Source organism: Ornithorhynchus anatinus, chromosome X1 (genome assembly GCF_004115215.2).
Source record: "Ornithorhynchus anatinus isolate Pmale09 chromosome X1, mOrnAna1.pri.v4, whole genome shotgun sequence".
Taxonomy (NCBI): domain Eukaryota; kingdom Metazoa; phylum Chordata; class Mammalia; order Monotremata; family Ornithorhynchidae; genus Ornithorhynchus; species Ornithorhynchus anatinus.
The window spans coordinates 79382594-79403325 of NC_041749.1; the positions used below are offsets into that span (position 1 = coordinate 79382594).

Consider the following 20732-nt stretch of genomic DNA (forward strand, 5'->3'; position numbering starts at 1 on the left):
AGCTGCTCCATTCCCCTGATCATTTGGTTGCTCTTCTCTGTACATTTTCCAGCTCTATTATGTCCCTCCTAAGATGCAGAGACCAGAATTGGACACGGTATTCAAGGTGGGGATGAACGATGGTTCTCTCAAAGGTGGGTATAGGTCTCATCAGCTCATCAATTAGGTAGGTTCCTTCCAGGATGACAGAGAGGAGCAAAACTGCTGTGAAAAGCTTCAGTGGCTGCTGCCCTGCCAGGGAGGGGACCTGAGACTCATTCAGGAGATCCAGGCCCTATCCCTCTCCCCCACCTCCACAAGTCCACCCCCCCGGATACCTGTGCAGGGTAGCCCCTCCCTCTCCAGATTTCCTTTCTCCGCCAGAGGACTCACACTGCAATCTGAAGCTCCTCAGGAGAACTTCAGAAGAAGCTTCTATTGAAAGGTAAGTCCATTACTTTCGACCCGGGACAGGGTAGAGGGTCGTGATAGCCCCCTCCCCTCTTCCCCCCCAGCAGACAGGATATCCACACCTAAATAGTCCGCCTATGAGGTGCTAAAGTGGCCACTCCCCCACCCTCTTTCCCTCCTGCTCAGGCAGAGAGGCTGAGGAAGAGGGGCTTCCAGTCTGGGATCCCAACGGTTTCCTCAGACAGTTGCAGGGAGACAGGAGACTCTCTCCCTCTCCCTCTCCCCACCCCCTCCCTTTCCCCTCTGATCTGCTAGGGTCAGGGTTCCTCCTTTCCTTTCCCACTTAATAGCCTTGCGGGAAGGATTCTGGGCCCAGCCCGGGTCCCCTCCCACTCCAGACCCAAAAGCAGAGAGGGAAAGAGGTCCGTAGCCTCACCCCTCCCAGCACAATGCACACTCCTCCCCGCCCCAAAATCCACCATTCCCCCTCTCCCCCCCCCGCCACCTGCCTCTTCTGGCACTGACCAATGGGGTGTGGGAAGGGTCCCAGTCTGCCCCTTCAGGGGAGACCCCTTCCCAAGGCTGCCCCTTTGTATATCCATATCACCTCCCCCTGCTATCCCAAGCCGAATCCAGTTGGCAGAAAAGATTTCCCAAGATTCTAACTGGATCGAGGTTTGATTCTCCTGGTTAGAATGGGAGCTGCCAGCTTGGTAGCCAAGAGGGAAACAGAAACCATCTTAGACCTCTTTTCCAAGTGGTGATTGGTTGAGAAACAAATTTGATTCACAAGAGCACACCAACCCCTCCGTCCTACACTTCGGCCCTTCCTCTCCTCCCCCCTCCTTAAAGAAGCTGGGAGCTTCTCCTGCTGAAGGAGGGTGGGACGTCTCTTTTGAAAGGCCAAGGCAATTTTCTTTGGTTTTTCTCCATAGGGAGAAAATGGGCCTGCTAGCAATCCCTCCTCTGAGACAGCATCTCAGTCCTTAGGGGATTGGAGGACCGTGCTTGGGGATAGGGACCCTGAGGGGAGGGTCCCAAAGAGAGAAGCCCTCTGCTGGGGTTCCCCCCCCAGCCCTTTTCTGTCAACTAGCAGCCTGCCTAGTTTTATAGGTAAGCTTTTTTCGCTGCTCTGGCCGTTTCCTCCTCCTGCTTGTAGGTGCAATGGCTTCGACTACTAAAGCCTGCAGCCTGAAAGTGCCAATCCTATGGATCAAGGTTTGCCAAGGATCAGATGGGACAGTGCAAAAGCTGCACAGATCTCACCATTCTGCTGGAGTCAGATGCACCCCAGCTGCCCACGGAAACCCCGGACGAGGTAAGCCGCTTTGCGCCGACCACAGCACCAGCTGACCCTGTCCCGGTTCCCCTGAGCCCACCCACTACCTCTGTCTCATCCAAGACAACAAACTCCCACGCCGGCAGGCACTTCGGCTTGAGCTCTGGTCCACCCGCCATGAAGCCCTCTCAAGGAATCTGATTGCTTCAGTGGTCCCACAACAAGGTCCTACTGCCCTTCCCCCACCATTCCCATCTCACCATGCCCCTATGAAGCGGGGCCGGAGCCACACCAAGTCACGAGGGACCAGATTTTTTTGCACCACAAGTAACGTAAGACAGAGATGCCATCTTCCAAGGATTCATCTCTCCCTCCTCCTTTCTGGCAAGTGGTGAATTGGAGGGGCAAGAGAGTGCATACATGTTTTCTGTCCAACTGGAAGGGGAAATAGAAACTAGTGGAAGAGAGTGCCCTTGGACTGTCCATGCTCCCTGAGCCTGCAGAACCCCACCTTAGCACCCAAGAATTCCAAACTGATGGCTCCATTCCACCCCAAGATGAAGCAAGCTGACTTAGAGGGTCTCTGGAATCTTCTAAACTCCGACCCTCTTTGTTCTGTGGGGGAAGCTGTATTTGAAATATAGAAGTGCAGCAAAAATCCTTATGCCAGTGGCTTGGTCAAAGATGCTGTGGAAAGCAAACAAAAATCCAGAGTCCCCAAGTACAGCACCGTGTATCAAAATCACTAGACCCATCCACTCACTGGATATACCACACCAAATGCCTAACAGCCAGTGTCCAGTTACCTCATCTGCATCACCCAACTCTAAAGCAAACTCTAGGTCAAAATAAAAGGCAAATTGACTCCACTCCCAGCAACGCAGTAGATTGACAATGAACTGGGCCCAGGAATCCTTCAGCTCCCGGGGCTGAAGAGCCTCTACAAGGTGCTGGCCAACTTACTGTTCATGTCTCATCAATTAAGTTAAGCCCTGCCTGTGAGTATCCAACTTCCTGAAAGCCATCCTTCAACATCCAAGTGGTGTGGGCAGAAACCAAATGGTCAGCTGGAACCAGTGGCAGAAGGAGAAAAGTTAGTACCCACCCATGGCATAAGCAGAGCCATGTGCAAAAACATACCCTTAGGGGCAAGATTGCAAGTGGTCATCCCTAATGACTGTCCATCGGATCACCGTCATTGTTACAGACCTATCACATGAAAGTCACCTCAAGGCCCCTGGGTGGACCCCCAGAGAGCTTCCCGCCTCAAGGGATACAGTAAGATGATGCTAGCAGGTGCTCTACTAGAGAAAAGTGTTTTTACTTTCCATTCCCAGAAAATAAAGGGGCAAGAGCTTGACCTCAACTTCCCTGTCCCTGCTCCAAGCCAGGAGGTATGAAGCCTAGTCTGGACCTCAGGAAGACGAGTCTTTTGTGGTGAAGAAAGAGTCAATGTGATCGTCCCCTCTCCTACAATAAGAAGACTAGATCTGTGCCTTGAACCTCAAGGAAGTCGTATCCCAATACACCTGGCCCATAGCAAAAATCTCCGATTCCAAGTGGGACATCTCTACTCCCAATTCAGGGTGTTGCCTTTTGGGCTAAAATTAACCCCTGGTGTATTTCCTGGGAAGAAGGGAATTCACATGTTCCCATTACCTGCATGACTGTCCCATCGAGAGCTGATCAGAACAGTATGTTTGGAAGGATATAAACATACACAGCTGGATTTCAAGTTACAGCTCCCCAAAGCAAGCAGTGACTTTCCTCAGAGCCCCACTCAACATATGTTATCTAGAAGTTTTCCACCCAGCAAACGGCCAAGGACATCCAGAACACAATCTGTGCCGTCCTGTTCTCTTGGGGGAACCCAGCACTGACTTTTCTGTGACTGCCATGGCTAATGCGTCTACCCCTGGATGTCATGCCATTTGTGAGTATCCAAAATGCAGAAAACTCAATTAACCTCCTTGGTGTCAGGCATCTCGACTGCTTGTCAAAAAAGATTCAAATTAGCGACACGGTCACCAGTTGCTTGCAGTGATGGACATCTACCCAGAATCTCATGTCCTGAGAGGACTTTAGATGTCTGGCCCCCACCCATAACAAGTGAAATGCAACCTGGATGCATCACCAGTCAAGGCTGGTGAACAGAAAAGATCCCAGGACATCTGGCCTCCAGTCTCCACATGAATGATCTGGAAAGATAAGTAGTAGAAATGGTTTCAGGGCCTTCCTTGACCTCCAACAAGGTCATCACACTGGGCTCCAGATGGACAATTGTATAGCAGTGAATTACATAAATAGCACGGGAGGGACCTGCTTCAGGCTATTGAGCAAATAGACTCTGAAAGTCTATTGGAGAACACTCAAAAATGGAGCCCCGCTATTAGCCTCCTGCTTCATAGGAACGCAAAAACCCAATTGCAATTGCCCTGGGCAGACAAACAACAAACTCTGGGAGTGGTTAATAGGCCATATATGCTATCACCCTACTTATTATCCAGGATGAGCAGCTTGCTGATGGACCAAAAGGCCTAACTTTTCTGCTTGTGACTGCCAGCTCCAGGCAAGAAGACCACAAATGCCTACTCAGTGTGCCAGAAACAAGGGCCTACTTGATGGGTCCCCCTGACCCATCTCGTCCCTCATCTTGAACACATGCAAAACTGATCTGATAAGGAGGAAGCCTCATCCTGATCAGCCCCTTCTGACCCAGGCAGGAATGACTGACAGATGGACCTTTAAGACACAGCTTGGACCAACCACCCTCACTTAGGACCAGGGCCAGATCCAGCATCCTAACTCTGAAACATCACCCTACCAGTCTGGCTCCTGGAAGCATAGAGAGCACCAGACGGAGAGCCTTGGGAGTTGTAGTCTCCATAAAGCTCAGTTAGAGAAAGCAGTCCACAAAGGAAATATGTAACAAGTGGCACTGAGTCACAGCTTGGTGTGCACCCTGCCACCTTCCTTGAGTGTACCCCCCTTCGATAGTTGATACTGTGAGTCCAGCTTCTGAAAAGCAAAGAGCACCTAGAGGGGCTCTCCTCCTTCCATGAAACAGTGTGGGCTCCCATACCTCCAGCTCCAGGTTCATGAATGGTTAGATCTACCCTCCAACGATGGTACCTCCACACTACTGCCACAGGAACCTTTCAAGCTACTAAACTCGAACTCCCTAAAATTTATCTCCAGGAGACATTCTTCCAAATGCCTGTGCCCTTCGCTAGATAGGTCAACAAGGTCCAGGCTGTGGTTTCTGATCCTCCTGTTATGAAATCCAAGAGGAGTGGGCCATTCTTCACATAGACATCCTGCCTTTTTCCTCAAGATGAAGTCTGACTCATATAAAAAAAAAAACCCTCACATCCTCCCAGTCGTCTTCTCCAGACCGCATGGAGATGGCATAGAAGTAGTACCGCACCCTCTCAGTGCCCAGAATGTACCGACTTCCTACCCAATCAGAACAAAGCAAATCAGCAACAAAAGAAGTGGTTTGGTTTTGTTTGGCTCCTGTTCCATGGGTCAGCCAGTCTCCAGGAAAATTCTGTGTAAGTGGCTCACGGCCAGCATCCAGTTTTATTCCGGCAAGGCCAGCACCCAACTGTGCGACACCGGGACCCCCCATTAGTGAGGGGGTTGGCTACCGCAGCCACTCAGCTGTGAAACGTGCCCATCAATAACATATGCAAGGCAACAACCTGGCTCGGCCCGTGGACCTTTGCAAACACTGCTACCTGGACCCAATGCCTGACCAAGAAGCTCACTTGGGTCACTCAGGCCTTTACCACCCGATCCAATAACACCTTCGGTAAAAAAATCTGTGAGTGTCACAGTCGACGTAATTGATGATCTGATGAGACCTATATCCACCTATTGAGAGAAACAAAGGTTACTTCTCTGTAACCGTAGTTCTCCCAAGGTGTGTGGTCTCACCGCCGTCCCCTTGGATGAGACCAATTCCTGTACATCTGTATAAATTTGTATCTGAGTAACCTCTTGATTTGTATTTTTCTGGTGCAATTCATTATCTCCCACTCTGCGGGGCAATCTGGAAGAGAAGGGGCTACCCTGCACAGGTACCCTAGGGTGGGCATGGGGAATGGGTCTCAGGTGTCCTCCCTGGCAGGGCAGCCCCTGAAGCTTTTCACAGCAGTTTTGATGCTCTCTAGTATCCTGGCAGGAACCTACCTAATGCTTTGATGAGACCACACACCTTCAGAGAACCAAGGTTACAGGTAAGTAACCTCAGTTTTTAAGTAGTGGCAAAACTGTGCCCTGCCTGATAATGCCCAGCATTTTGTTGATGTTTTGGGATCCTACTGCACGTTGAAGGAACAGTCTGCACTGATTCCCCCAGTTCTCTTTTCTCACTTGTGACTGGTCCTTCCTGGTCCATCAACATGTAGTTGTTTCTGGGGTTGATTTTTTTTCCCCCTCTACATGGGTCACCCACACTTGCTCTCATTAGATGCACAACTGCCACTTTTCTGCTTCCTCAAGTTTCTGGGGTCTTCCTGCAGTTTATCCCAATCAGCATAGCATTTTACCACTTAGGAGACCTTAGTGTCATCTATAAAATGAGAGATTTCACTGGCCATTCCCTCTTCCAGATTATTATCACCATCATGCCATGATAACTTGAATTTTTAAAAGCCTCTGCTCTGAAACCTTGTCCCAGGCCTTGTGCTTCTACTGTGTGCTCTCAAGCACCCAGTACAATATTCTGCTGACATTAGATGTTCAGTAATGATGACTTCAAGAGAATCATTTTTCTAACCTGTTCTAAAACCCCAGAGAAAGAGACGGTACAACCTCTATTAGTTATATCATCCAGGGTCTCCCAATTCTTGTGGTCAATCAGTTGTACTTAATAGCCAAGGAATTCAACACATATCCTAGTTTAGTTCACCAGTCCAACAAAATGGCCACTCGCCATGCATGCCCTCTACCTCTGCTTCTCTGTTTGTTTTAATTTGTCTTCTTTCAATCTGTTTCACTCTGCTATGTTGCTAATCACACATGGTTTTAGCAGCAGAACTCTTGAGTAGATGACTGTATTTGTTCACATTTCTAATTCCTAATCTGAATCCCTCCTGCTACAACTGAAGCCCATTTCACCTTGTTCCATCTTTGTGGAGATGGTGGGGAGTCTCACCATGGGTTCAAATATTCCTTTGTGTACTGAGAAGGTAAAGCGTTGTGCTTGGAATTGTCTGGTCGACTGGAAGGATGCTATCCCTTCTCACTTAGAGTTTTCAGGCTAAAACAGGTGTTTTCTACAGGGACTGGCATAATAAAGAACAAAGACCAGACAAACAAAACAGACAAAAATGAGCTCAAAATAAACAGCCGTAGCACTATCAGGGCACACCCATGTTGCTGTGGAATGTGTTATTAGCATCTCTACAGCTGAGATAAAGGTAGGTTAAATAAATGGTTTTGGGGACTAGAGATGGTGGAGAGCCAGTACTATGTCAGTAGGGAGCCAAGAAGAGACTGACATCTAGAGGAAACTTTGCCTCTCAACAAGTCATTTGACTTTCTTTCCTAAGGTCCAGCTTTTTCTCCCCCTTGATTGAGTGAGCAATTCTGGCTTGACCTAAACTTTCTTGGGGAAATAAGGAGCTCCAGGCTGTCTCTCTTTTCCCTGGTCAACATTTTTCCTTCCAACACGTCTGGTCTTTAAAATAACCACTTCTTTGTTGTTTTTGTAATTGTATGGGGTTTTTTTTGGGGGGGGAGGGTCTTTTTCTTTTTTTTTAAAGCCTGAGTTAGGCAATTGTACTGGTGGATAGTGGTGAATCATTGGGTGCCTGGTCTATTTCTGTTTTCTCAAACTTGACTGCTGACTCCTGCAAGTGCAACTCCTGTCCTATTCTTCTCAGTGTAGCTCTGGTGTGGAGGCTGCTGCTCCTGCATCCCCATTTATTCCCGTTCAGTAGGAAATCCTTTCATTGTTGTGTCCTTCAATCAAAAAATAGCCCCAAGTTCCTGAAGTTGGTCCTCCTGCCTCCACATTCGTTAGCACCACTGAATAACCAAACAAAGACAAGTTTAGAAAAATAGAATCACAGGTGGAAAACTCTGCTTTCTTCCGTTCAGCTAGAAAGTCAGGAATACAGTTCTGGCACAAAGTCTCTAGTGTAGATGTTGAAAATAGGGTCTTTGTTGTTTGATTTGTCATCCTCCCCGAGAGACGTGTGTGGGTTTAGCTTATCGCAGTCTGCCATTCCTGCACATCTAATGGAGAGCCTATTTAAGTGGATTAATTTTTCCGACCAAGGTATCTGCCGCCCTCAACTGCAAGTTGTGGTGATTAATGTTCTATTATTAAGAGATCAAAGTTAAGTTGGGAGAGCAGGAAAACAGAATCTTTTTCATTTGAAAACTGGCTTGAAACCTGCTAATGGAAGAAGACAATTCCCAGTCTTAATTTATTTATTGTTTCAGTTTTTCTCAGTACTGAATGGTGTATTCTTAATGTCTATGTCAACAACTATTAATCAGAAGGTCTGAAGATGCAATAAGGAAGGGTAGGGTAGCTTTTGTCTAAGAATGGCAGAATCTCATAACCAGATGTAGACCTGTTTGACCTATGTTAATAGTTTTCTTCACCCCAAAGGAACAACGAACTGTCTAATGAGAACCAATTTATGCCTCCTTTATATTAGAGGATCAGTTTTCTAATCTGTGTAAAGTCCACTACTTCTTTTTAGTAATTTGCAAAAACACTGCTAATCTTTGCTCATGGAAATGAGGAGACTCTTCCATTGATTTTTTTTTTTTTCAGTTTCATAAGCCAATAGCCCTACACAGAAGAAAAATGATACAGTGTTTTCAGTTCCTGATTTTATTCCTTTTCAGTAGTTTTTTTGTTGTTGTTGTTCAATAGTTTGTCATTTGAACTGTTACTGACATCACTTGGATAGATACCAGTGGATCAATGCTGGTATTTCGGGACATTAGTCAGAGAAGGAATACTGAAAGGGGCTGGGTTTTTTTTTCTTTGTGTTTCAGTTGTGTGGTGGATGAGATGGACTTCTCAGCAATGGAACTGGATGAAGCTCTCAGGAAGTTTCAGGCTCACATCAGAGTCCAAGGAGAAGCTCAGAAAGTTGAACGACTTATTGAAGCATTTAGGTAAGAACCATAAAAAGACATGTGATGTGTGAGAAGATCTTTGGACTTAGCTCCTTGAATTCTCAGCATCAAATTTTGGATGTTACGTAAATACACATTTTGATGAAATATTAAGAAAAATTATCAAGAATAATATTAGATGCTGTTTTACAATAGAGTTTATGAACTGATTATCCCATCCCTTCCTTCCCAGAGAGCTGTGACCTAAGATGAGTTTCATTAAGCTTTTTGAAAAATATTTTGTAATAAAATGTTTCCCATAACCAAAGTGTAGCCTGTGGAATTATGTTTCTCTAAACCATCAGGTTTGCCTAATCCTAGACTAAGTGGTGATTTATAGTGTTATCCTGCAGCTAACCACAAGATTTGAGGAGTTTAGCTGCTTAACCCAGAAAAATATCAACGGCTCATTTCTTAATTGTCTGAGTTTGAGCTCCTTAATGTATGTAAATCTGCCTACTCCAACTCAGAATTCATCCAATCGCTTCTTCCCCACTGCCTTCAAACGTGCCCATGTTTCCCCATCCTAAAAAAAAAAGCAACCCTTGACCCCATGGCTCCCTTCAGTTATCTCCCTCCTACCATTCCTCTCCAAATTCCTTCCAATCTGGCTTCCGTCCCCTTTGCTCCACAGAAACCACCCTCTCAAAGGTCACCAATGTTCTCCTTGCCAAATCCAACAGCCTCTACTCCATCCTAATCTTCCTCGACCTCTCAGCCGCCTTCAACACTGTAGACCACCCCCTTCTTCTGGAAACGTTATTCATTCATTCAGTCAGTCAGTCAGTCATATTTATTGAGCGCTCATATTTATTGAGCGCTTACTGTGTGCAGAGCACTGTACTAAGCACTTGGAAAGTACAATTAGGCAACAGAGACAATCCCTGCCCACAGCGGGCTCACAGTCTAGAAGAGGGGATGGCTTCACTGACTCTGTCTTCTCCTGGTTCTCCTCATCCCTCTGGCCATTCATTCTCAGTCTCCTTAAGGGGCTGCTCCTCTGTCTCCCACCCATTAACTGTGGGGGTTCCTCCAAGTTCAGTTCTGGGTCCCCTTCTATTCTCTATCTACACTCACTCCCTTGGAGAACTCATTCACTCCCATGGCTTCAACTACCATCACTATGCAGATGATACCCAAATCTACATCTCCTACCCTGATCTCTCTCCCTCTCTCCAGGCTCGCATCTCCTCCTGCCTTCAAGACATCTCTACTTGGATGTCCTCCCATTGCCTCAAATGTATCATATCCAAAACAGAGCTCATTATCTTCCCACCCGACCCCTACCCTCTCCCTGACTTTCCCATCACTGTAGACAGAACCATTCATTCATTCATTCAATTGTATTTATTGAGCGCTTACTGTGTACAGAACACTGTACTAAGCACCTGGAGTGTACAATTCGACAACAGACAGAGACAATCCCTGCCCAACAGTGGGCTGACAGTCTAAAAGGGGGAGCCAGACAACAAAACAAAACAAGTAGTCAGGCATCAATACAATCAAGATGAATAGAATCATAGATATGTACACATCATTAATAAAATAGAGTAATAAATAATATATACAAATATGCACAAGTGCTGTGGGGAGGGGAAGAGGGTAGAGCAGAGGGAGGGAGTAGCGGGACTAGCACCACCATCCTTTGCATCTCATAAATCCGTACGTTGGTATTATCCTTGAGTCCCCCTCTCTCGTTCAACCCACATATTCAATCCATCACCAAATCCTGTCGGTCCCATCTTCACAACATCGTTAAAATCTGCCCTTTCCTCTCCATCCAAACTGCTATCCTGTTAATACGATCACTCATCCTATCCTAGATTACTGCATCAGCCTCCTTGCTGACCTCCCAACCTTCCTGTCTCACCCGATTCCAGTCCGTACTTCACTCTGCTGCTCGGATCATCTTTTTACAAAAACATTTAGGACATGTCACCCCCCTCCTCAAAAACTTCCAGTGGTTGCCCATCCACCTCCGTTATCAAACAAAAACTCCTCACCATTGGCTTTAAAGCACTCCGTCACCTTGCTCCCTCCTACCTCACCTCACTTCTCTCCTTTTACAAACCAGCCTGCATACTTTGCTTCTCTAGTGCTAACCTTCTCGTTATGCCTCGATCTCTCCTGTCTCACCTCCAACCCCTGGCCTGCATCCTGTCTCTGGCCTGGAACGCCCTCCCTCTTCAAATCTGACAGACGATTACTTCCCCCGCTTCAAAGCCTTATTGAAGGCACATCTCCTCCAAGAGGCCTTTCAAGACTAAGCCCCGCTTTCCTCATCTCCCACTCCCTTTGGTGTCAACTGCCTTGCTCCCTTTGCCCTTCCCCCCCGACATTCCAGGCCCACAGCACTTATGTATATAGCTGTAATTTTATTTGTATTGATGTCTGTCTCCCCTGCCCCCTACCCCTCTAAACTGTGAACTTGTTGTGGACAGGGAATGTTTATTGTTGTACTGTCCCAAGTGCTTAGTACAATGCTCTGCACATATTAAGCGCTTAATAAATACAGTTGAATGAATGAATGTAGCACTGGGAAAGAGAAGGAAAGTGACTTCAAATGCAGAGAGTTTATCGCAGGGAAAATTAACTCTAAGGCTATGGATCCACCCCTCAATGTGTAGTTCCACAGGACTCTGATTCTCTTCTCTTTTGCTGGGGGGGTGTTTCTTTAGCCAGAGATATTGCATCTGTAATCCAGGGGTGGTAAGACAGTTCCGAAATCCAGACACCATCTTCATCCTGGCCTTTGCCATCATCCTGTTGAACACAGACATGTACAGTCCCAATGTGAAACCAGAGCGTAAGATGAAGCTGGAAGATTTCGTCAAGAATCTGAGAGGTGAGCAGGTTTACTAGGGTTATGTCTCTTGGGCTTGCCTATGCTTTACTTTTTTTTTCTTTTTTTAGTGAAACCCTGACCCATTAGATTGTAGTTATTGAAGCATAAGGCACACTCAAATCTGGTTACAAGAAACTTCCCAACAATGCTATTTTTGGCTATAGCTATAATTCTTTAAATATGTTTTTATTGGAAATTGTTTTTTATAGATGTTTACTTTTTAAAACCTATTTTAAACTTTTACCAAAAAAGACTGTATAAAAATACCCCTTGATCTTTGAAACCTGTCGTAAACCTAGAGAATAATTTTCGGTATTCTTCACTGAATACAAATGATCAAACATGTCAGTGTGTGCACACTTGAGTTTTTTTTAATCAATGCTCTCCCCCTCCCCCCCCCCATATTATAATAATTATGGTACTTTAGTACTTACTGTTTACCAAGCACTGTACTAGCTCTGGCATAGGCAAGATCATCATGTCAAACACAGTCCCCATCCTTCATGGGGCTCATAGTTTAAGGGGGAGGGAGAAAAGATATTGAATTCCCATTTTACAGATGAGGAAATGGAGGCACAGAAAAGTTGTGACTTGACTAAGATCGCACAGCAGGTACGTGGAGGAGCTGAGATTAGAACCCAGGTCTTCTGACTCCCCGCCATTTGTAATGTACCCATTTCTTGAATTTTAGAGCTTCTCTAGAGAACAGGTTGTGATTAGTTGGTCCCTTTTTATAAGTTATCTAGCTACTCCTCCTCCTTTTATCATCTGGTGGTAGTGTAGTAGTGTTTATTAAAAACCTACTCTGTGTAAAACACTGAATTAGGTGATGGGAAAAAAGGCACAAATGGGAATTAAACATGATCTCTGGCCCCCAAAGGGCTCACAATCTAAGAATAAGTCGGGAGAGGGGACTGGTGACAGACACATAAGGAAACCTGAAACAACACAAAAATGCATAAAGGGGAAGGATAAATACAAAATAAATTAAAAAACGCAGTAGAGTGCTGTGGCTAGAAGAGCAGTGTTTTGGGGCCCCCGCAGCTCAGAGTCCAACAGTTACAGCCACTGCCATAGTGGCAGCAACCACAGCTTCACCATTGTAAATCTTGTGAAGGCCCCCTGCTGCCATTGCTTGTATGCTGTCTGCCCCACTGAGGCGCAAGGTAAGTCAGGAGCGAGGCACCCAGGGTGATGTGGTATGACTGAAATCTGGGCCGAGGAAGTGGCATGTGTGAGAATTAAAATTGGAGTTGAGTTTCTTACCAGGTAAAGATCCCTTCATGCCTCGTGGTGGCCATCAGTATCTGAAAAGAAAAGCTGCTTTCGTTTAACAGAGCAGGTGGGAATTAGTGTCTGCCTTGGAGCCTGTCCTGTGGGAGAAATGGGATGATTGGGAATTGAGCATTTTGCAGGATTTCCCGTAATCTGAGCCTCCTTCAGAAACAAAAAGGAAATGTGATATGTAGAGCAAATTTCAAGTATGTAAACACAGGCGAGCAATTGTTTTCCAAATCTGCTGCCAAAAAAGACAAACGGAGGGTATTGCATTGTAATGGAGGTGAAGCATGGGAATCTGATTTATCAGCAAGATTGACCATCCAGGTTCTTGAGGAAATGTAGACTGATCATTCAGTAGGATAAGCAATATGTGCTAAGGATTGACAACCTGATGCATCTAAAAGAGGAAGAGGGATTGTTAGCAGCAATCGGGTTCCTTCACCTTCTGAAGCCTCCTGAAGGAGTCAAAGGTGACAGAAAGGAGTCTGAGGTTTAACAATCTTTGTTCCTTGTTCTTTGTTCCTAGTAGGGTTGTGTCTAATAGTGCTAAGTCATATAGAATGGCTTTGCACTACATAAAAGGAAAAGATTAAGCTAATTCAGTCAGCAGCCTGATGTGACAACCTCAAATCTCTGGTGGAAATGAGGGTGATGGATGGATCATGGGGACCTCAACCCCAGGGTTCACTTTTCCTGAGTAATGCCCCTGTTGAGTTTCTTCACAGCTTATTTTGCCCGCTGTGCGTGGCTAGGGGAAGCAGCGTGGCTCAGTGGAAAGAGCCTGGGCTTCGGGGTCAGAGGTCATGGGTTCGACTCCCTGCTCTGCCACTTGTCAGCTGTGTGACTGTGGGCAAGTCACTTAACTTCTCTGTGCCTCAGATACCTCATCTGTAAAATTGGGATTAACTGTGAGCGTCACGTTGGACAACCTGATTACCCTGTATCTACCCCAGGGCTTAGAACAGTACTCTGCACAAAGTAAGCGCTTAACAAATACCAACATTATTATGAACTGTTGTTCAAGTCTCCATGGTGCTGTTTCCTGAAGAATGTTATATTTGAGAGAGGACTTATACTTTCTGTGGGTTCTTCAGCCCTGGAGTAGGTTGTCAAGAGAAGTTGTAGCATCTCTCTCCTTGGAGATTTTAAGAACATGAAAGAGGGAACCTCTGCCTGGGCTGGGTTAAGTTGAATCCTTCTTGGATGCAGAGAAATAGACTGTATGACCTCTTGGAAGACTATTACAGTCTAAATAGCCTATGAGAAATGGTACTTGGAAAGATGAGTTAAATCATGAATATCCCTCTGTCTCCATGGACGTACTTATTGCAGTGACTTGTTTTATAGCATGAGGGGCTGTTAATATTAGGTGAAAAAATCTATAGCATACTTCAGAGTTTGAGTGAATACAATTAGTAGGCAAGGAGAGAAGGGGAGAGGAGATGGGGAGGAAAGCGAAGGAGCAGAAGTGGGTGGAAGTTTGGGATGGAGAATAGAAGCGGGGAGCTTCAGGGATTCTTTCCCTGCCATAAATAAATGAAGAACACAAAAGGGATGAGCTTCAGGTCTTTGGTGAGGGCAGTTGGGTGACACTGAGCCAATTCCCCTGGTCTCCACCTGATCCTGGCTGAGACCATGAGAGGTCAGATTCATCCAACACGTGGATCTCCATTGCTGTAGATGAGTGGCTATTGGAATTCAAGTTTCTGTGCTGGGAGTTCTGCATTTGGTTTTAACGTGGGGTGACCTTGGAAAGCTTGAACATAAGGCAACCAATATCAGCTGTTCCTTCTCTTTTTTAAAACAGTCTTATTTCATTGTCTTAGACTAGTGATTTAGTGATTTCACTTCACTCCTGACTTGTATGGTGGCTATGGGTAGGGGTCCACAGGTATGGAGCAAGATCACTCTGAGACCCAGCTGTAATGAGTGTATTGGCCTCTGTAGGTGTGGATGATGGAGAGGACATCCCCCGGGAGATGCTCATTGGGATTTATGAACGAATCCGCAAGAGGGAGCTGAAGACAAATGAGGATCATGTTTCCCAGGTCCAGAAGGTGGAGAAGCTTATTGTTGGGAAGAAACCAGTAAGTTTGCCTCTGGATCCTGTGGCTTCGGCTGAACCTTGTCCTGGTTGTTAAGTGTCTGAGAGTTACAAATCAGAGGTCGCCCCTGAAGCCTCCTTTGATAATTGCTGATAAAGTGGAACAGTGACCAGGAGATGGAATGCATGTCAGTGGAGTCATCTGCCACCTCGTCTTTCTCCCTCTTTCTCCTCCACCTGCCCCCATGTAGCCTCCACCCCAACAACTCCATTTGCAGAGGCTGGTTTGTCTGCCTTAAGCCCCGACAATCCTAATATAGCACACAGTCTTTGAAAGGCATGGTTATGAATATTAAACATTGCAGTTGGGTGCTGGTGTTTATTTTCCCTCATTTTCAAAAAAGTATTTATAAGAGTCTATTCATCACACATGCAAATGTCTCCTGCCACTATTTCATTTGGAAGTTCAGGGTGAAATACCTGCATTTTAAGCAGTTCTAATAAACTCCTATGAAGGCTGGATCAATTTGTGGCTGAGTAATGCCTTGAGAAAAGCCTGTTTCACCTCCTGGCTTCCCTACCTCCCCCACTACAGACCTTGAGAGTTGGTTTGCAGTCAGACTACTCTGGCTATTGGAATTCAAGTTTCTGTGCCGGGAGTACTGCATTTGGTTTTAACGTGGAGTGACCTTGGAAAGCTTGAACATAAGGCAACCAATATCGGCTGTTCCTTCTCTTTTTTAAAACAGTCTCGTTTCATTTTCTTAGACTAGTGAGTTAGTGATTTCACTCCACCGAGAGAATTAGTTTATTTGCAGCTACTCCTATTGTCAGAAATTCTGTACTCTCTGCTCTCCTCTACCCTCGATGACTGTGACATCATTCGAAGGGGAGACGTCAGTGTTGTTGAAGTTGTAGAAAGCAGAGAAGTGAAGTGTTAAATTTAGAAGCAAATGCCATGTCAGCTATTTCACCAAAATTATATTGTCCGTTGCCCCCTGTTTGGTACTTGGGGCTGTCTTGACTCCTATTGGGGTTTAGTAAGGTGACTGAACTGCCATAGTGTTAGAGATTATCCAGTGGCCCTGCTGCTGAGGGCTTAGGTTTTAGGAGTTGCAGAAGGTTCTTTCTGGGTAATCTCTCCCTTGGTTGAGGGCCAGAGTTGGAGTCAGTTTGCCTTCCAGGAATGTCATAAGTCCCATATTTGATAGCTCAAGTCAGTGGGCCAATGATAATTCTTGAGTCCCTACCTGGGTCCCAGAATGACATTTTCTACTGGGGTTATGACCACCTATCTGTAGAGCACCAGTAGTCTTCCAGATGAAAGACCCTAACTAAATCTGGAATGTTACTGCAGCTACCGAAAGAGCCGCTGAAAATGGCTTGTCCTTACAGTTCATGGTTGGAAATAATGATTTCCCCAGTTTGTATGAGGACTTGCATTTGCTTGAGGATTTTTATTTTTTTAATACACATCTAGGAAACATAATGTCCTGTCAGGACTGAGAGAAAATAGGCTCAGGAATCCACAACTTCGGAGATTAAATTTTGACCTTGCCGATAATGTATCATGAGGGCTTAGGAAAACCACTTAACCTCTCCCAGATTGGATTCCTGGCACCCCCTCTACAGGCCACCTCCTCACCTCCATTCCCTACCCAACGTCACTGGCACCTAAGAACATGATTTGCTGCTCCCTGGGCCAATGATATGTCACAGCCCTCTCAGTTTTCCAGGAATGTGGTACTGATTCGTTAATCAGGATAAGTTTTTGAAAGAGATCCTCCTCATATGCTGCCTTACACAGGGGTAGTAATAAAAAGGGATGGCTTTGCCAATCGATTTGATTTGAATTTAACCCTGTTACAGTCTTTACATATGAGTGGTATTGTTTGTTTTCTCAACTTTGTAATGTATTTGCATGTGTCTTTCTACTGCAGATTGGATCCCTACATCATGGACTTGGTTGTGTAGGTATTTTTAAATACAATTCAGTTTGCACTCTGTCTATAGAAACCATTCACCCTGCTATTGACTTTCACTTTTCTGTGCAGATTTTTTGCCTCCCTAAGAGTTAGGGCTGTACTTTTTATTTCCTTATGAGCTAATTCACCTTGGTCTGTTTGGTTAAACCCATGGCAAGTCAATCTCAGCTATTCATTACTGCTCGACAAGAAGATTTCCCAAGAGTTAAAAATCTTTCTTGCAGCCTCAAAGCCCAAACAGATGGCATGAGTTGCAGTGGTTAAGAAAAGCAGGAGTTGGCCACAATTAAGACACATTTGCCATTTCTATCACTGGGAGAATCTTGGCAACACAGCCCAGGAATTGCTGAATGTCCTGGTCCTTGGGCCCTGCATGAAGTTGTTTGCTTGTCTCACAAATCAGCTGCTAACAAGCTAGCTTTTTATTCAAATTTTTTGTCTTTGCCAGGCAGCCCAGCCTAGGAGAGCATTCGTTCCATGACTTGTGGCTTATGTTGTTTTCAGGATTCTGCAGTCTGCCTTTGAACAACAGCTCTGTGAATAGCGCAGGATATAAAATAGTTCCATTCCTAAGCATCTAGTGACACCCCAATCTGTAAAAGTGTGCGTGTGGGGGGAAGGAAATTTCTGGGATCTGACCCTACGGATCCTTGGCACTCAGAGTTCACTCCTCAAACACAAGAGCCTCCTGAAATTGATCTTCAGTTGGAGGTGCACACATTCCTCTACATAGGAACATCATCTGGGAACGCTGAGTAACTCTAACGAAAAAGCAGGCTAAACCTCAAGTTTCAGGGAAGGTCAAAGAAATGTGCCACAAACCTGAGAGTCTGAGCCCCATTCTCTGGCAATATCTTCCTTCTCAGTTGCAGCAATAATGAATTCTGGGGAAATGTGAAGATTCTGCTCCTTTGTTACTCTGACTCTTGCTGTGAAGTTCAGTTCTTTTTCACTTAGATCTTGAGAAGCAGCATGGCCTAGTGGAAAGAGCCTGGACTTGGGAGTCAGAGGACCTGGGTTCCAATCCCGACTCTGCCACTTACCTGGTGTGTGACCTTGGGCAAGTCACTTACTGTCTCCATGCCTCAGTTCCCTCATTTGCAAAATGGGGATTCAGTACCTGTCCTCCCTCCTACTTAGACTGTGAGCCCCATGTGGGTCCTAATTATGTTGTATCTACCCCAGAGCCTAGTACAGTGCTTGGTACACAGTAAGCCCTTAACGATTACAATCATTATCATTATTCTTTTTAAGAATACTCTTGGGGTAAGCTTAGAAATAGTTAAGCAAGTTATATTTCTGGTGCAGTAAGTTGACTCATTTTGTAGACTATGAGTCAGGGACAATGTGTGAATTAATATCTTTGCACCCGCACATAGTTCAGTATGGTGCTTGGCACAAAGTAAGCACTTAAGCAAATATCATCATCATCATAATATTGGCAGACCAGCTTTGTAGCAATTGCTCTTGCACTTAGGAAAACTGACCCTGTTTCTGATCAAGTAAGCAAGGGTATTTATTGAGTGCCTACTGAGTGCAGAGCACTGTACTAAGTGCTTGGGAGAGTTCAGTACAGTAGAGTTGGTAAATGTGATCCCCGCACACAAAGAGTTTTCTTCCCTTCCCTTCCCTTGATCAATAAGAGTGTTTATAAGGAGATGCGAAGATGAGAAGATGTAATGGTATTTAAGTGCTTACTCTGTGCCAACCACTGTATTAAATGCCAGGGTAGATACAAGATAATCAGGTTAGACACAATCCCTGTCCCACATGGGGCTCAAAGTCTGAGGAGGAGAGGAAAAAAGGTACGGTGTGAGATACACACAAATAGTGGATTTAAAAATAAGGCAAAAATCTGATATGCCTTTCTCATGTGCAGCAAAATTGTTTTTCTTATTTTAAAGCCTTCCTTTAAAGCATGGTTTTGCAATATCATTTCCCTTTCATTTGAGAGAAATAAAGCCTTGAGCCTGAAGGAATTTATTTTTCTGCAACTTGCCCAGGGGGATATTTTGAGGAAGAAAATGAAAAGCTGTAGGGTTCCAGGTCAGGACAAAGAAATAAGTCAGAAGCAGAAAACAGATTGCCTGTTTCCTTTTGCCACTAATCCTACGGAGCTTTGACAGCCCAAATTTAAATGATGAATTCACTGATGAATGTCAAAATTGCCTGGTTTGTTTTTTTTTAGTCACAGAAATCAAAACAATTCTGTTCATGTTGCTTATGCTAGATCTTTTGACCTTGTGGCAAGAAACTTTGATTCTCCTCTACTGGCTGTTTCTTTTCTCTATACTTCTCCCAAAATGGTATTACCTGAGCCTCTTGGGAAATGTAGTGTTCTTGGCCCAGAGTCAGTTGTCTTCTCTAGTTGAACCATTATAACCTGAGTGTGGGTCTTCTATATGAACCACTGATTTGAAAATTTGGAGCTGGATGAAGTGGCAATGCTATGATTTTTTTTTAAAGGATGCTTCATTTCTTCTTCAAACATGCACATTATAGGTTCCCAAGCAACTATTTTGTTTGTTTTTACAAGTTGTCACCTCTGCCCTCCTCCAGATCAGGGGCAAAAAAAGTCAAATTAAGATTCACAGATGTCCAGATCAGTCTGCAGTTAGCTTCATTGGAGGAATCAGGCTTCATGTACAATGTGAAACCAGCACCAAGTATAGTTGAGCTAAAAACAAGAGGGGAGAGAGAGATGTTGTCTTCTAAATAATGCTAATGATGCTGTCTCCCTCGTAGGTACTCTCTTTACCCCATCGGAGACTTGTTTGCTATTGCCGACTCTTTGAAGTTCCAGATCCAAATAAACCCCAGAAACTTGGATTGCACCAACGAGAAATCTTCTTATTTAATGACCTCCTAGTGGTATGTATTTAACCAACATTTATTCATTTTATACTAAAATCTCCATCCGTGAAGTTTTCCTGGAGACCAGGCCATCATATGAGTACATCTAGGCTTTGGCCTTAGTCATTGGTTTCTGTGGCCGTTCAGCTGCCATTTATGTTGTGCCTTTGTGAAGGTGTATCCTTATCAACTTCCATATCAAATATCAAAAGCAGCTTGACTGGACTCTTCAACAGAGGTTTCTATATCAATCCAAACATTGCACACATTCCATAATAAAATATTGAATCAAGACTAATACTCAAGCTATATACATAGCCTGAGCTTTGCTTTACTTATACACACACAAACAAGCACACACACATACATAGTTAAAATAGATAATATGAAACCTATGGTTCCAGATTCTAAAATAGCTAAGATAAGATAAAGATATATATATACACACACATGTACACATTGATTTAGGAATTTAACAACAGAGAGCAATAACAATGATAATTCTTCTGTCAGAGGTATTTTCTTCTCACTGCACCACCTACTAGTAGAATTCAAACCATTCCAGTGTCTGGACCATGTGTAGAGGATTTCCTAGACAGGTTCTAGTTTTCTCCCCCCAGTCAATCCTCTGCTTAAACACAAGAAGACTTAAACCATCTCAAATCAGTTTAACTTCATGATTTAGATTGGGAGAATTGAACCAGTATTTTTTGAGGTAACTGGGGCTCGATTCTGAGAATGAAATTGAAATATTATGTGGCCCATATACGTTTGTATTTACACAACAGGAGTCAGGAATGCAGTGAACCTTGGCAGTTAGTGTAGCATATCAAAACTCAGTTTCTAGAAATGAAATGAAATACTACTAGAAGAAACTATTTAAAGGAAAATTTGGTTTTTTTTTCCTCC

The 20732-nt window shown here is 44.7% G+C and overlaps 1 protein-coding gene across 6 annotated transcripts in view; it reads left to right on the forward strand.

Moving 5' to 3' along the window:
- IQSEC1 (IQ motif and Sec7 domain ArfGEF 1) overlaps nt 1-20732 on the forward strand; it is a 661275-nt gene that overhangs the window by 616726 nt on the left and 23817 nt on the right. For all 6 annotated transcript variants that reach the window (XM_029050996.2, XM_029051004.2, XM_029050998.2 and 3 more), the window contains 5 exons: nt 8693-8815; nt 11494-11660; nt 14889-15028; nt 16926-16955; nt 19716-19841. In XM_029050996.2, the coding sequence (XP_028906829.1) occupies nt 8693-8815; nt 11494-11660; nt 14889-15028; nt 16926-16955; nt 19716-19841 (586 nt within the window). The remainder of the gene's footprint in view (nt 1-8692; nt 8816-11493; nt 11661-14888; nt 15029-16925; nt 16956-19715; nt 19842-20732) is intronic.